The 16854-nt window shown below is 39.9% G+C and overlaps 2 protein-coding genes across 8 annotated transcripts; one reads left to right on the forward strand and one right to left on the reverse strand.

Moving 5' to 3' along the window:
* The first annotated feature begins 814 nt into the window (after window positions 1-814).
* LOC105386532 (gamma-interferon-inducible lysosomal thiol reductase) lies at window positions 815-6432 on the forward strand. 5 transcript variants are annotated; one of them, XM_048627464.1, is made up of 7 exons: window positions 815-1015; window positions 1760-1864; window positions 2166-2170; window positions 2312-2446; window positions 2852-3022; window positions 3748-3888; window positions 6276-6432. In XM_048627464.1, exons 4-7 carry the CDS (start codon window positions 2399-2401, stop codon window positions 6399-6401), a joined length of 486 nt encoding a protein of 161 aa, XP_048483421.1. In that variant the 5' UTR covers window positions 815-1015; window positions 1760-1864; window positions 2166-2170; window positions 2312-2398; the 3' UTR covers window positions 6402-6432. The 5 variants fall into 5 exon arrangements, with proteins under 5 accessions (XP_048483421.1, XP_048483419.1, XP_037969809.2 ...); XM_048627462.1 differs by having other exon boundaries at window positions 1760-1855; window positions 2066-2170; XM_038113881.2 differs by having other exon boundaries at window positions 1760-1855; window positions 2149-2170.
* A 269-nt stretch (window positions 6433-6701) lies between these two features.
* Window positions 6702-12009, reverse strand: LOC105386533 (CLIP domain-containing serine protease 14D). 3 transcript variants are annotated; one of them, XM_048627315.1, is made up of 10 exons: window positions 11803-12009; window positions 10601-10671; window positions 10421-10512; window positions 10073-10121; window positions 9448-9586; window positions 8961-9069; window positions 8482-8663; window positions 8015-8115; window positions 7318-7500; window positions 6703-6914 (listed from the first exon to the last, which is right to left on the reverse strand). In XM_048627315.1, the coding sequence occupies exons 1-10, from the start codon at window positions 11870-11872 to the stop codon at window positions 6801-6803; spliced, it is 1110 nt and encodes a 369-aa protein (XP_048483272.1). In that variant the 5' UTR covers window positions 11873-12009; the 3' UTR covers window positions 6703-6800. The 3 variants fall into 3 exon arrangements, with proteins under 3 accessions (XP_048483271.1, XP_048483272.1, XP_048483273.1); XM_048627316.1 differs by lacking the exon at window positions 11803-12009 and adding an exon at window positions 10763-10873; XM_048627314.1 differs by lacking the exon at window positions 9448-9586 and having other exon boundaries at window positions 6702-6914; window positions 9934-10121.
* Window positions 12010-16854: the final 4845 nt, after the last annotated feature.

Here is a 16854-nt window from a genome sequence, read left to right on the forward strand (position 1 = left end):
GCGTACGAAAAATAATGGCGAGCACCGCTCACAGAGTACTTTTTACGCTATCATAGACATCTTTGGCTTTTGTCATCTGTCAGTGTCAGTCAGTCAATCGTTTAGTTTGAAAAATAATTTTAAATCATAAATAAATTAAGATTTAACAGTTATTTATTCATTATTATTACTGTGGATAAGTGCAGTGTTTGTGTGGAGGTACCTAACTATAAGTGTTGCTTGATATTATTGATAATAATTATGTTTTATAAAACTTGAAAAGCTACATCAACTTAAACGAATTTGTGGCAATCATTTTCTACCACAACATTTTAAGAACACAATTGAAAAAAAAAACAATTCCATGTGTGGGACTTACTGCAGACACTTTATTTTATAATAAATAAATATAATTATATTTTTCCACTTTTATTTTATTTCAACATTATATCATAGCACTTACGTCAACGGAAAATCTCGAGTTTATTTTATGGATTATATTTTTGTGTTCAAATAGGAACATAACATAACGTTGAACCGATACTTAACGTTGGTGTCATTGTGTAACACTGAAATCCTATTGTGTAAAACTGAAATTAAAGTAATACATACACTCGCACTTTTTTTTTTACTAGTCATCGATAAAAAATATCCATAAGAAGCACATCACTATTTCAGCGGGGCTATGTTGGCAGTTTTGTATGTCATAATTTTTGTTTTGTTGGTACCCTCTGTTAGTACGCGTGAATAAAAAAAAAAATACAAGTATTTTTTTCTTTTTTTTCCCTTGTACTCCCATCTCTTAAAACGTAGTGTTCTTTTCTCTATGCTGTCATTTCTGTCATATAAGAGTAAACAATATGCAAATCACAAATAAATGGAAATCATTTATTTTTTATTGATAATTGGGGTGATAGCATTAGTCCTATACCTAATATCGCCTTATTGGATATTTATTCTTACATTCGCAATTCTTTACGCGGTCTACAGTCGAATTACTATGATATATTAAATAAATATCAGTATTAATAATCTGGTAAGTCATAAGCTTTTATTGTTCACATATGGAAACGCAACATTTTATTGTAAACCAAGCTGACCCGGCGAACTTCATACGTGCTTCATACCGCCTCTTACCCTATCCTACCCTACCCTACCTTGCCTTAACCTTCCCTACCTTTCTTATCTTTTAAACCTTACCCTAGACTTCCACGAATATTTCAAGACCAAAATGAGATCTAGTTTTAAGCAGACTAATAAACAAAAAAAAAAAAACATGCACTCACGCCTTGTACTACTGTACTCCCTTATGGGGTAGGCAGAGGTGCATTGCTGCACCCACTTTTTGCCAGAGTGTTATGTAAGTCCCAATGTAATAGGGGGCGGGCCTATTGTCATTTTACGGGCACATCCAAGACCCGAGAACAAATATATATCTGTGTTTAAACAAATATCTGCCCCAGCCGGGAATCGAACCCGGGACCATCGGCTCAGTAGTCAGGGTCACTAACCACTACGCCATTCGGTCGTCATAAACATTTATTAATGAATAATAAACTAATAAACATTTATTCATTTTTATTTATAATATATGGATTTAAAGTTAGTAGGTATGTACAGAGTATATATGGCTGTCAGTAAGTAAAAAGTAGACTTTGCAGTTTCCCAGATACTCGTATGTTTACTAACTCGGATGCTTAGTTTGTTCACCCAAGAATAACAATTTCCTTATTTCCAATACCTAGCTAGGATGTACTTACTTAGTTGATTATTTCAACAGTTACGTGGTAGAAGTCATAACGTGTGATGGAAAAATATGATTGAAAACAGATAGAAGACTACCTATTGTGCTAAAAATTGGCTAAAAAGAAGGAAGGTATTATAGGTTCTTCACCTGAAAATTTTCACTCAGGGTTTATTACTATATCCCATTTCACGGGGAAAGACATTAATTTTAGTACTATATCCCTTTCCCCGTGGAATGGGATATAGTACTAAAATTAATTTCTAAGTAGTAGGTATGCATCTAATTTCATAATTTATAGTGATGTGAGTTCAATGTGAAATCTTATGTTTTTCATTTTAGTTTGTACTGTGTTTACAGTAGATTATGGTAGGTAACTCGCTGTATAATGTCTTGTTTCTGTTACATAACTATTTCGTCACAAGTGGTCATGGATTTCCAGGCAGTGTGAGTATAATAAAATAATAAAGTTATTAATATTATTTCATACCTCTATAATTTGATTTTTTAATTAATAAAGTGGATGATATCTACTCCGAATTACTTTTTTAAAATGTATTTTTGAAATCGATTGTTATATTTTTCCAGTTACATGTGATAGTATTCTACTCAAACGACAACTCTACAAACACAACAGATTTCTTCATCAATCAGTTGCTACCAGTCGCAGAGTTTATGGATGACTACGTCAATATCGAACTGATACCATTTGGTAGAGCAAAGGTAGTTTAAGCATTTACAAGAAGCATAGAGAGAGAGTCATATAGATCTACTAAATAACTGCTACCGTACCACCCACCACCGATTCATAACATAAGCTATTTAATAGTCGTTTAATAGGCTTTAAGCGTCGCTCGCCTCAGACAACTATCAAATTCATACTGTATAGACTTTTAATTGCTAATCAGTGGTAGTAAACCCACTTTGGTAAAAACTGTAATACTGGTGTTATTGCAACTCTTTTATAATTATGTACGCGGTTGGATGACGAAGAAAGAGAGTGTTTTTGATTTCCATGGAGAAGACCTACACGACAGGGGTAGAGGTTACATAATTGAGAGAATGGGGTGCTGCTTACATGTCAAGTTAAATAATCAGTTCCAATATTAATAAATAAACCATTTACAGAGCGTTTTAGAGGATGGAAAAACACAAATTCAATGCGACTCTGGGTACGAAGAATGCTACGCCAATATGTTTCAGGATTGTGCATTTTTGAAACTACCGGCAAATAGAGATAAAGTTAGATTCGTCGTGTGTGAGATGACGACCATCAGCGGAGTATCAAAGCAGTATTATGTAAGGCATTCATCGTTATGTCCATTAATTATTTTAACATACAGTTTTATTTTCATGAATCTAGTTTCGTACCTATTCCTACTATATTTCAATACACCGTTAGAATGTTCATGCAACTGGGAATCTGAGACTCTATAAGCCGATGTTTCCCTTCACCGTAAGTGATGCTATACATATTAAATTGTACTAACATTCCAAAGAATACATTGGTTCATGTCAAAGGCGCCCGCAACCCGCATATCATTTAGAATAGAATAGAATATATCTTTATTAAACAACACAAATTAAAACATACGAAGAAAAATAAAAAAAACATACAAGCTTATAAACTAGGAACAATGAACAATAGGCGGCCTTATCGCTAAGAGCGATCTCTTACAGGCAAGTGGCAACCTTAAACATAAAAATCATTTTAGTGACCTTGTTTGTTTGTTGTCGACAGAACAACGGGCATCCTGATACCCCTGATTACACCTTCCGCGTAGAGTTACCGAGACAGAATCCTCGGCCGAGCACTCGGCTCGGTCAATTGCTGGCCATCCATTGGCTGAGGATATACCCTTGTCACACCCACCGAGTGGAGTAGCCGAGGCCTGAGACTGTATCCTCTCCCGAGCACTCGGTCAATTGCTAGCTGCTCATTGGTCGAGGATCGGCCGAGGATACTATCTCGCCTCTCTACACAGTATAGGTGAAACAAAGGTATACTTTAATTTTCCCTTCAGTGCGTCCAGCGGCTCGGCATGTCCCGGGCGAGTGTGGACAGCTGCATGCAAGGAGACGCTGGACTGGAGTTGCAGCTGGTTTCCGAAGAGATCACGGCACACTTCCAGATCAAACAGTTCCCTACTGTTGTTATTAATAAGGTACAGATCGTATAGTCTCATCTTCAGAACCCGTCACGTGCCACTGCTGGGGCACAGCACATAAATATTATTATCTAAATCTACTGTACTGAGAAGCGCTAGATACGATTGTAACAAAAAAAATAGCAAGGAGACGGATGCACTCACCATACTAACTTCAAATGTGTACCTGGGCAGTTCTTCTTTTTAACCTACATAACTGTGTCTCCACCAGTTGTGAGGAAAATATCATGAGTTTTACAAATATTTATTTATTTATTTATATTTCAACGTGCATTGTACTAAAAACACAACGGCTGTGAACGTTTACAAAAATATAAATTTATATTTTTGTATTTAAATTTACGTTAAAGAGTGGTAAATCCGCGTGACAGAGGTGTATTTCATACGAATCTTGGCTGTCTCCTGCCACTTCATCCTGCGTATATTTCATAATGTTAGAAAAAAATATATATGACGAGATAAAATATAAAATTTTATTTAAACTCCAGAAGATATTACTTATTTAGTAAAACAAAATATATATTTTTAAAATATTTCTGAAATATTTAAAAAAATTGTTGAAAAATTGTCTCTCACTACCCAATGTTTTAGTAGTTACACTCTGTCACGTAGGTTGCCATTTAAAATATTTGTTTGAGCCACTCGTCCTTATTGCCATCGATCAGAGTTTAAGATCTCCTTTTCCCCCTTGGTAAGATTTCCCCTTAGAGATCCAGACACCGCGTATCGGCCACCCGCAAAGTGTGACAGGAGGTGCGTGTGTTTATTCGGCGACAGCTTCGTCACGTAGGTAATTGTTAAAATAAAATATATTTAAATTATTATTTTGTTATTTACTCATTGGTAATAACGATTACTTTGCAATCAACAAGTGAATAATACATTTTATGTTACTGTTTAAATACTATTCGACTTTGCAATACATTTTACCCCTCTGTCACACGACAAATCTGTCACATTCTTACCAAACACTCCAACCTGAGGATATTCATCAACGAAAAATTGAAGAGAAACTATACGTTTTGGTTAAAGTACGAAGCGAGAGGAACGTCCAATACACTTGCGCTGCAGTAATAAAAAGTTTCGTTAGTGAAAAAGGTGATTTCGTGCTATTGTTCTCAAGAACAGGCGATGAATGTGGTAGACTGTTTAATATGGTGGAGATTGATTTATCGGATGTTTGATGATTACATTAAAGTCCTTCCAGCTTCTAAGGTAATTAAAAAAGGAAAAAAAATAGTTTTTCAAGTTCTAAGAGGCACTTCTGTACTTTCGAAATATGGCTGATTAAAACTTTAAGAAATTACGTAATTTTTCGATATATTACTTAAATTTTAGTTTGTCGAAAATATTATTTGTGCAGATAAACATTAATTTATGTAGTTGGAACAAATTTGTCCTTTAAGTTCCTGAAATACGGATATTTCAGTCTCCTGAGGTTCTCAAGTGTGATTTTAATTAGTTATACTAATTATAAAGATATCTTCAGTTAATTCTTTGACTAAATTGAAACCATAATGATTTATATGTAAGTTACTAAATTATTCTTATTAAATAAAACTGTTTTATTCCAAAACCCTGCTAATATTTAATAGAATAACAACTCTGTCACATCGTTTACCACTTTGTAACGATTGGTGTCTCCTGGTAGTCAACTTATTTTTGGTCGTTTATATGTTATGTTATAAATAGTACAACTTTGCAAAAATCATATTAAATTTAGTCATTGATGTTAACGTTTATGCTGTTAATTTTTTACTGTAATTAGCAGCGAAAAAATATTTATAACAAAAACAAGCTTCATTTTAGCTGAAATTGTGACAGAGTGGTAATAACTACTTAATAAATATTTTGTTATTACTAAAAATCCATTCCTTCATATGTTTTCTAAAATGGTATTTTGTTTATTAGCGTATCATAAAAGTTTCATTTCAAACGACGAAGACTATCTCGTTAAAAAAAATAAAAGATAATGTGACGAAGGTGTAATTTTTTGTGCCTTATCCACGTATTATGTCCTTAAAATATTGAAAAAATTGGTAAACTACGCGGCCAACCACCTTTTTCGATAGAATAGACATGAAGCTATCATAAAAATGATAAGAGTTCACCAAAAAGCTATAGTTTTTTTTTTCGAATTTGGGATAATTTTTTACTCATTATGTAGGTTAAAAAGAAGAACTGCCCACCTACCTACCCGCGTAAAAAATGTGGCCTTTAAGTAAGTGTTCATTGTAGCGCTGCTATTACACCGCCTTGATGATGTGCTTCCCATGTCAGACACAGAAACTTTTCAGTGATAAAGTCTGAAGCAAACCTATATAGCCACATGTAGGTATATACTACAAGCATAAACCTACATTCTTCTTTCTCTTTAATTTCAGATGTACAGCCAAGAAGTTCAAGACAACGCCATGAGAGATTTGCAGGGCCTCCTGTGCACCATACTGACCCCCAACCCGGCTTGTGCGCGGTTATCTATCAGTAGAGCCTTAGATATGTTGTACTAATTACTTAAATATATATTTTATCTGCATTATATATTTTTCATTTCATCCTAATCCTAACTTCCTAACTAATATTATAAATGCGAAAGAAACTGTGTCTGTCTGTTACTCTTTCACGCCAAAACTACTGAATGGATTTGAATGAAATTTGGTATACATATGGTCTAGGCCCTGAGAAAGAACATAGGCTACTTTTTATCCCGAAATTCCCATGGGAAAACTTTTTAAGGCGAAGCGAAGCTCGCGGGAACAGCTAGTATTCCATAAATCAGCTTTGTTTGAGAGATTTATGCCAGGTCCAAAATCAGATTCCAAGATAATACTTATTTTCTCACTTTATTTTTCATCAATCTTAAATCTACACCTTACAATAACTATAAGAATAACTTAATAATGTACATACTAGCTAGAGGGTGAGTTCTCTATGATCCACCGGTAGTAGTGGGCGATGTTCGTGTACACACTCGGGACTCCTTCACTGCCGCAGTTCTCTGATCCAAACGAGACTATTCCAATCTGAAATACATAATAAAAACGCAATTAAAAACAAAACATTACATTACAATAGTTACAAAAAAAATCTTTGTCAGAGCGCATCTTATTTTTAGAGGTGACAAACACTTAAAACTGAAACAGCGTTTATCACCTTGTTGATAGGCTACAATTAATCAACATGAAAGTATTTCTGGATGAAAATGCTCTGCTAGGTACGTTTAGGATCTAGATATCATTATTAAAGGTAACCAGCAGAAAACGGTGTTGTAATTTTACTGCTTAACCCATGGCCCTCTTATATTATGAAACCATGAACTGCATTTCAACAAACAAAAGACTGTGGAGTCTTCATTCCTTACCCCTGCACAAACTATCCAATCCTATTCAGTCAACTCTTCATTATCTCTATTCCTCTCGCACCCACCTGCACACTCTTCCCGTCTCTGTTCAGCAGCAGCGGCGCGCCCCCGAAGCCGGAGCAGGCGTCTCTCCCCTCCTCCCCCCCCGCGCACAGCTGCCCCTCATGCACTGGTACCGACTCGCCGAAGATACGCTCGCAGTTCGCCAGAGGTACTAATGGGACTTGCAGCTGTTGTTGGCGGCTCACCTGGATGTGGATGGTGATGTTGAAAGGAGGAAGAGAATCTGGTGGCAGACGGTAGAGCCAGGATTGTCATTTGTTTTGAAAGGATTAGCCAGTCAGATTAGCGTTGTGTGTTATGTAAGGGACTTCGATTCGCTCGCAGTTCGCCAGAGGGACTAGTGGGACTTGCAGCTATTGTTATTGTTGTAGTGGTCACCGTAGTGAAAGGATTAGCCAGTCGGACTAGCGTCGCATAAAGCCCAAGATGCGACGCACGTCACTCGAGGAGGCTCCACTGGACATAGCATCATGGTTCTCAGGGAATAACTGTGTATCAAAATGACACACAATGACCAAGGTACTCCTTCCTTCGTTATTTGTCTCTATTTTTCTAGAAGGGAGTAAACCATGAGTAAACATATTTTATTATCATTTGTAATTTCATTGTCTACTCATTGTATCATCTTTGATTGACAAGGTTGAAATTAAATTCCAACATAGTCTAACCCTGAACTTGACAGTGAACTGAGGAACGTACCAGGCTGTTTTGACCGGATAATTTGCCCCATCCGACAAGCGAGGCTCGCTCGTTCAGCACAATTTCCGGCTTCTCATTGAGGCACACCGGCGCCGCTGTCACTGGGTACCAAAGAAAAAAAAGGTATAAATATTATGATAGTGGAGCTTGAAGTAAAGAACAATCTTATATGAGATAAACGCTGATCGAAGTTCTTTGATCGGGGTTGCATAGCATCTTTATCAAGGTAGATAAACGAGTTTGAGGCACGTTTCACCAACCAGATCCCCGTTTTTAATCGCGAAAGTGATGTTTATCCATGTCCAAGCCGGAACAGGATCAGCATTGGTGGATAATGTAATGACCAGTCTTAGTATTAAATTCCGAAGCATAGCATTTTGGATCCACCAAGAAGAATTTAAAAAGAAACCATTTTAATTTATTTTAATCACTCTACCACTTATTCGTCTACAAAAGCAGTTCCCAACCTGAGTACTTGACCTCCTCCTTGAGCACAATAAGCGCGATGTCGTGCCGGAAGATCTTCTGCTCGTACCCGGGGTGCACGATGACATGCTCCACCTTCAGCGCCTGCGTGGGCGGCGCGCAGAAGAACTCGCTGCAGTCGGGGCTCTTGCCGATGTCGTACTCTCCGACTACTATTGTTGAGCTGGATCAATTGAAGGATAATCAGGATAATCAGGTAGTCAGAACTTTTTCTATTATGTTCTCATGTGGGTTTAAATACCTGCACCTGACTCTATCGAATCTCTAACTAATCTGGACAGGAAACCTACCACGCAGGTTCACTGCGCGAAAAAATTAATATGTAAGTATGTTGTGTCTTACTAACTTAAATAATGTGGAAGATTAGGATATCCAGCACTGTTTTAAGGTATCCTAATATTCATGTAATGAATAACGCATGAATGGCGCACTAAAATAGCATGATCATAATATTACTTACAGTTTATATCCTTCAGGTTTAGCCAGGGCGCAATGGGCAGCAGTGAGCACGACACGCTTCGATATAATGGACCCGCTGCAAGCAAACCTCACGTTGCCAGTCTCCTTGTCTGAAATAATTTGAAAATGACCATTACTTACTACTTATATGTAAGTAGAGGTAACCGAAAGAAGTCAAACCAAAGAGTCAAGACCTCTGGTCAAGACAACCAAGGCCGAGTGTTAAAGCTAAGCTTCTGCCGCAAGCACGTCATCTATTCTATTCAATGTGGGGGTGTAAATACCTGTACCTGGCTCTTTAGAGTGGAACCTTTGTGCATATCCCCTAGGTCTAAACTGCCTTCCTAATCTTGGACCATTTCCCACCACGCTGGTCCACTGCGGGTTGGTGGGTTCACATAAAATATCTAGATGGGCTCCTATGGGATACATCGTCAACCTAAGTTATTACGTGCCTGATGAAATGCCCCTCTGCCTATAACACTTACGAGTGAACCCGATCCTGGCCACCCAGGGGTGCGCGCCGAGCCCGTGGTGTTCGACGCCGCGCACCATGCTCTGTCCGCACCGCTCCGCCCCCCGCTGGTACACGCGCCCGCAGTCGCACGAGGGGCAACACACGTAGTCACAATAACACGTAGGCGAGCGCTACACGCAAGATCAATCTTGTGATCCGTCAATATAAACTGACGGAAGGTGATATTTATTGACGTGTAGGGTAGTAAATTGATGGATCACAATATTTATCGCAGGATTTTCGGAAATATAATGATCTGATCCAAGATCCTGGGTTTCCAGGATCGTGATATTTATTTTGCGTGCAGTGTTGCGCGTCAATATTTTCCTCTGTCTAGGGTCCATGACGTCTTCATAAAAAACACTTCAATACTGACGCGATCCGTATCTTTGGTGTAGGGTGTGCCGTGATCCGGCTTAAGATACATCAATAAACCCTATATCACAATAACACTTACGAGTGAACCCGATCCTGGCCACCCAGGGGTGCGCGCCGAGCCCGTGGTGGTCGACGCCGCGCACCATGCTCTGTCCGCACCGCTCCGCCCCCCGCTGGTACACGCGCCCGCAGTCGCACGAGGGGCAGCAGACGTAGTCTTCGTTGTCGACCTGCCCGCAGGTGAGCTGGTTTAGGCGGTGGAAATATCTGGGGGTTTCGAAGGGAAAATTTGAGTTGCAATGTCACTGCATAAAATGTTTAACATTTTAAAATATGTGATAAAAGCCATGGCAAAAGAAATCAGTAAAGTTAAACGATATAGAACCTTTTCTTGAAGAATTTATAAACCGAGAACATCCAGATTGCTCTAGATTCGGTCACATTAAATAAATAACCATCATGATCAGTACCCAACAATAATCACCCGATTCTGAATTTTTCCATATCTCAGTCCAGAAAATAAACGAACTAAAGAACCAACGGATAGATATTAAAATAAGACTTACTTGTCCGAAGAAAAGCACGAGACATCTAAAAGATCTCCCAACAGTGCGCAAGAGCTGATCGGAACACACGATGTGTTTGGTGGACATGCACCCTGAAATTTATCAAAAAATTATTAACCACATTTCAAATCACTTCTTTGGTTGTAATAACTTTATTATAAAATAAAGAGAAATACTTACCCTGAAATCCAGTGAGTTTCCCGGATCATCGTCGTTTTTACTGTCTCCTAATCCTATGCTTAGAGATATGCCTGAAAAAGTAATATAAAAAGTTAGTAGGTACCTACTAAGGATAAAAATACGTAGCATAGAAGATAAAATAGAATAAAAAATCTTCGCAACCCCTCAATATTCCCAAAACAAATGCGGCCAGATCCATTAGAAGTCATACACACTACCGATCACATATGAACCAAATATTAAAATGAATTGGTTGTATAATAAAGTACGTACGTAAGGATAATTATGTGTACTGACGTCAAAAAAGTTGACATGCTAAGTACAGCATACGTGCATAGATAGTAGGTATGTACTTATTCAAATTAAATAGGTATAATTAAGTAATTTTTGTAGTTGGACCTGGTAGAAGCTAGTAGGTCCAAGTACCTTAAGTTTACTTCTGAAGTTAACATAAATAATCCAATAAGTAGACTACATTGATGACTGTATCCATTATGTCATTCTAGCTAATTTTCTGATGACCTTCAAATAGAGATAGTTGGTGCATGTCCATTTTTCTAATCGAGGACAAAGCAGAATTGTATCATCAACAATTATGATGTTACTGATGCAGTTTTCATGGTCGTTATCAGCCGTTTACGTAAATACACATTTTCACTTAACTTCTACTTAACTACTCTTATGGCTAGGAATTAGGATGTGCTGCAAGTATGTATGAATACTCGTAATTTCGAAATAGGAAGGGAAAAAAAATCGAATGCATTCGATTTTTATTGATGCAATCAAAACTGTCGATGAATTTATTACAATTACCTAACTTGATAATATCAGCAGCTAGCCGCTCTAAATTTATGATTTACGTATGAAGAAATTGAAGAACCAAAACTTTTCATACACCAATGAAAGCTCTCTAACACACCATAGCAAACTTATTACTTAGTTAAGCATTTGTAACGATTTTCAACAAACAGCTTTGCCGAAAACTTACTTTTGCTTTCTTGCAAAGTGCCTAGGTATTCACTGACAAAATCGTAATAGTAATATATTTATTGCAATTATGTAAGTTTTACTAAAATAACTTGCGCTTATTGGTAAGTAAACAAAATATGATACCGGTCATTTAACTGTTCTAAACCCCCATGCCCGCTGGGCCCATCTGCAACTATAAAATCACCGAATAATGTAATAAAAAGTTTACTTACTTCCAAACTGAGCTAACACACTCCACTGACAGACACACAAGCTTAATAACTGTAACCACACACTTTGCATTGTCTCAAGTTCATTCACGTGATAAGTTCAAAGTCCTGAGATATCCCTTGTACGAACACCATAGAAAAGTTGGTATAGTTCGTATTACGAATCATGAACTATAGAGTATAGTGATGCGGCATCGGCGCCTGCGCAACAATAACATGGCATGGTATAGACGTGCTAGTTCGCCGGCTGAGGGCAGGGGTAGTCAACCGTGTGGTTAATTTTGAAGTGGAAAGAATGCTGATCTTTGCGTTAAGCTTTTGATTAATTCATTACCTACCTACAATAAAGAATATGGAGTGGTGAGTGGTTGAATATTTTTTTATGAATCAGTGATTCTTTTTGCCAGGTTATCATTTTTAGGATATTATTGTCTGGTATTTATGAAAAGCAAAAACTAACCGACCTTTCAATCTACCTGAAATTTGGTGAAGTAAAATTACGGAATAGCATGTATAAAAACAGAATTGCCATCAAATAGTTACCGATACCTGACGTACGATGGTGTGAATCACCGCCAACCTTTGATACAATTTGACGAAGGTATTAATTAAGTTTGCCCGCACGCAAAATACTTGCATCCTTTATTACAGGTTTCATTTTAAAAGGTTGCAGTGTATAAATATGTTTTTTCCAATAACTAGGTACCTTTTTACAATGTGAATAAAGTTCACATTGTTATAAAACTCAATCAATAAAATAATAATTATCTTGCGCCAATATTTTCTGTATAACAACGGCGCGTTAGCACTATAATCAATTTATTATCAAGAATTCGGTAGTCGTTTTTGTAAATGTTGGGAGTTCTAAAATGAAATAAATTTACACTAAATAATAAAGGTCGATTGCTGCACAAAAAACGGAGTTCACAAAACAGCCGGAGCGTGTCCCTAATCTTGCTTCGAATCAGTTTTTTAACTTCACACAATGCTCATGTCATTCACACCATCATCCAGCCTCCTTATTCCGCGGAATATAACTATTTTAAAGTCGAAGTGAAATTATGCATTTACCTAGTTATCCCCAGGTAATGCTAGGTTGGAATCCTGAGTGGGAATGATGCCATGATGATACTAGTAAAGGTATATAAGTATGTGCTTTGGTACTATAATAACAGTTCTCCAATGAAAATTATGAAAACAAGCTAGTTTGCACCTACCATTGGCACCTACTCATCACCAAACAGCTTATACATTAACAAACTCCAGAGCTACATCATAATCAGCTAACCAAAATATCCATTGATGCACATATACCCACTTTAACTAGGAGCGCCACAACAGTATAATCTCTGAAAGTGGTAAAATAAGCCAGAAACTCAGAACAATGTTCACATTACTTCTGAAATAACCACTCTACGATCCCTTTATCATCCATGATTACATAACAATATATCGGTTGATAGTACTTGATAGCCGATATATTTTAGCGCGCCCTCTGTAACTTAAGCTAGCACACAACTTTTATTTGACTTCAAGGAATATTTCAGTAATGCAGAAGTACCTAATTTACTGTACAACCCACGCACAACACTATGTATGTATAGCTACCAAGTAGGCAGGGGGTGTAAGGGTTCTAAACATCCGAAATGAACCAATTGCCAACCTCACCTGCCCGTGGTGCACCCTGCTAAATAACAGACGAGGCTCTGGCGACCGGATGATGGCGGTATAACCATCCAAAAACAGCTACACTAAATCCCATAGGCCGGCGATGGGCAGCAGCGTCACCGGCACGAAAAGTGTAGCCCTGCGATCACCAACCCGCATTGCCAAGCGTGGTGATTATGGCAAAATCCTCCATGGAGTCACACCCAAAGCCCCGGCCCCCAGTTCCCGGCAGCCCTACTATTCCTGACTACGGCAGCGGTCTAGGTAACGGTAGGGCAGGGGGTGCGAAGAATCCCCGGGTTACGAATGGCTGCCATCAACGACTACAACTGGCGACATACAACGCACGGACACTGAGAGAGGACGAGAAGATGGTAGAACTCGAGGTAGAGTTTAGCAAAATAAAATGAGACATCTTAGGGCTATCAGAAGTCCGTAGAGAGGGCGAGGACACGATGACCCTGGAGTCCGGCCATATGCTCTACCATCGCGAGGGCGACCAACTGTCCCAAGGTGGCGTAGGATTCCTCGTCAACAAGACCCTTGTCAACAACGTAGTGGAGATCAGCAGTGTGTCGAATCGGGTAGCGTACCTAGTACTAAAACTAACCGAGAGGTATTCCTTGAAGGTCGTACAGGTATATGCACCAACCTCGGCATACTCTGACACAGAAGTCGAAGCAGTATACGAAGATATCTCTAGAGCTATCAAGTGTACTGCTAAGACCCAATACACCGTTGTGATGGGGGACTTCAACGCCAAAGTGGGAGTACAAGAATGCGACGAATCGAGGGTAGGACCTCATGGCTTTGGTAGCAGAAACCAGAGAGGGCAAATGCTTGTTGACTTCCTCGAAAGGGAGGGGCTGTACTTGATGAATTCTTTCTTTGAGAAACAGCCCCAGAGGAAGTGGACATGGGCAAGCCCCGATGGTAGGACGAAAAACGAAATCGACTTCATTATGACTGACAAGCGGCACATATTCAGAGATGTCTCAGTGATCAATAGGTTTAAAACTGGGAGTGATCACCGACTTCTCCGAGGTACTCTGAATATTAACTTCAAGCTGGAGAGGAGACGTCTGGTGAAGTCGACCCTTCGTCCCACACTGCACCAAATTAGAGCTGGCAACACCAGCTTCCAGAGAGAACTACAGAGCCGATTCGAATCGCTGGAAACCACTACGGATATTGACGCGGATACAATCCAAATAGTGAAGGCTCTTCGTGAGGTGGGCCACAGACATTTTAGCATGAGAAGCAAAAGCAAGGAGTCTCAACTTTCAAGCGAGACACTCGAGCTTATGAGGCAGAGACGCGAATTTCCGTCGGCAGGTGACACTTCGTCAGAACTACGCGTACTCAACAAGCGTATAAAGAAGCTGATACGAAGAGATCTCCGTCGCTCCAACACACGCGCCATAGAAGCAGCAATTGAGCAAAATCGGGGGTCAAAAGTCTTCGTTCAGCAACTTGGGAGAAGCCACTTGACGAAGTTGAAGTCTGCAGATGGTAATATCGTTGCCTCTAAGCCGGAGGTTCTTGCCGAAATCGAAGGTTTTTACGGACAACTTTATGCTTCACACGCGCAGAAGTGTGTGGCGCAGCTCACCGATTCCAGAGCGCCACTAATACGCCACTACACTGACGACATCCTTGACGTCGACATAGGCGAGATTAGGATAGCCCTTGAGCAGCTTAAAAACAACAAGGCTCCGGGTGAAGACGGAATTACTACAGAGCTTCTGAAAGCTGGAGGTATTGCAATCCTCGAACAGCTCCAGAGGCTCTTCAATTCGGTTCTTCACAATGGCATTACACCGGAGGCATGGTCTGAGAGCGTCGTGGTATTGTTCTTTAAGAAGGGTGACAAAACCCTTCTGAAGAACTATAGACCGATCTCGCTTTTAAGCCATGTATACAAGCTGTTCTCAAGGGTTATCACGAACCGTCTTGCCCAAAAGTTAGACGAATTCCAGCCCCCAGAGCAGGCTGGGTTTCGAAAAGGCTTTAGTACAATAGACCACATCCACACAGTAAGGCAGATTATACAGAAGACCGAAGAGTATAATCAGCCTCTGTGTCTAGCCTTTGTTGACTATGAAAAAGCCTTCGACTCCATCGAGACCTGGGCAGTTTTGGAATCCTTGCAGAGATGCCAAATCGATTGGCGCTATATCGAAGTGTTGAGATGTCTGTACAATGCCGCTACTATGACTGTCCAAGTACAGGACCACAAGACAAGACCTATCCAACTGCAACGTGGAGTGAGACAGGGGGATGTGATATCTCCGAAACTGTTCACCAATGCATTGGAAGATGTCTTTAAGACGTTGGACTGGAAAGGACATGGCATATGTATAAATGGCGAGTACATGTCACACCTCCGCTTCGCGGACGACATCGTTATTATGGCAGAATCTCTGCAGGAACTCAGCTGGATGCTAAGTGGCCTAAATGCTGCTTCCCGACGTGTTGGCCTCGGCATGAACTTGGACAAGACGAAAGTCATGTACAATGCTCACATCAAACCGGAGCCGGTCGCCGTTGGTGAGGCAACAATCGAAGTTGTGCAAGAATATGTCTACCTCGGGCAGACTATTCGGCTAGGCAGAAACAACTTTGACAAGGAGGCTGCAAGGCGCATCCAACTGGGTTGGGCTGCATTCGGGAAACTTCGTCACATATTCTCCTCGGCCATTCCTCAGAGCCTGAAGACAAAAGTCTTCAACCAGTGCGTCCTGCCAGTGATGACGTATGGTGCAGAGACGTGGACACTGACGGTAGGACTGGTCCACCGATTTAAAGTCGCTCAGCGTGCTATGGAGAGAACTATGCTTGGGGTTTCTCTGATGGATCGTATCAGAAATGAGGTTATCCGTCAGAGGACTAAGGTTACCGACATAGCTGTCAAAATATGCAAGCTGAAGTGGCAGTGGGCTGGTCATATCTGCCGAAGAACCGATAACCGTTGGGGTAGACGAGTTCTCGAGTGGAGACCACGAACAGGCAAACGCAGCGTGGGACGCCCTCCTGCCCGCTGGACTGACGACCTTAGGCGGGTGGCGGGTAGTGGTTGGATGAGGAAGGCCGAGGACCGAGTGTTGTGGCGCTCCTTGGGAGAGGCCTATGTCCAGCAGTGGATGATTATTGGCTGATGATGATGAGGCAGGCGTACGGCGATGCACGTCACAGTCGGGCAGTTTGGCAGGCGCATTGTTTAGTCCACGTGAAAAATTACTTCCTAATCAGATAATGGGATAATTTCGTACAATTATACGCTGTGGAATTTAGGAAATAATACTATTGTGAGAATCTGTCCCCATAACCGAGATATGGACAATATGAGCGGGTATTCTGCTGGGTAATGGTCTGTGCGAGTGTGAA

Source organism: Plutella xylostella, chromosome 18 (assembly GCF_932276165.1).
Source record: "Plutella xylostella chromosome 18, ilPluXylo3.1, whole genome shotgun sequence".
NCBI classification, from domain to species: domain Eukaryota; kingdom Metazoa; phylum Arthropoda; class Insecta; order Lepidoptera; family Plutellidae; genus Plutella; species Plutella xylostella.

Excerpts from the sequence above, each read along its gene's own strand:
- LOC105386532 (XM_048627462.1), top strand. The coding sequence starts at position 2,090 with ATGGTAGGTAACTCGCTGTATAATGTCTTGTTTCTGTTACATAACTAT. Across the intron at positions 3,023-3,747 it reads GAGTATCAAAGCAGTATTAT|TGCGTCCAGCGGCTCGGCAT; the intron begins GTAAGGCATTCA and ends TTTTCCCTTCAG. Across the intron at positions 3,889-6,275 it reads CTACTGTTGTTATTAATAAG|ATGTACAGCCAAGAAGTTCA; the intron begins GTACAGATCGTA and ends CTTTAATTTCAG.
- LOC105386533 (XM_048627314.1), bottom strand. The coding sequence starts at position 11,872 with ATGCAAAGTGTGTGGTTACAGTTATTAAGCTTGTGTGTCTGTCAGTGG. Across the intron at positions 8,116-8,481 it reads GGAGGAGGTCAAGTACTCAG|TGACAGCGGCGCCGGTGTGC; the intron begins GTTGGGAACTGC and ends TTTGGTACCCAG. Across the intron at positions 6,915-7,317 it reads GAGACGGGAAGAGTGTGCAG|ATTGGAATAGTCTCGTTTGG; the intron begins GTGGGTGCGAGA and ends TATGTATTTCAG.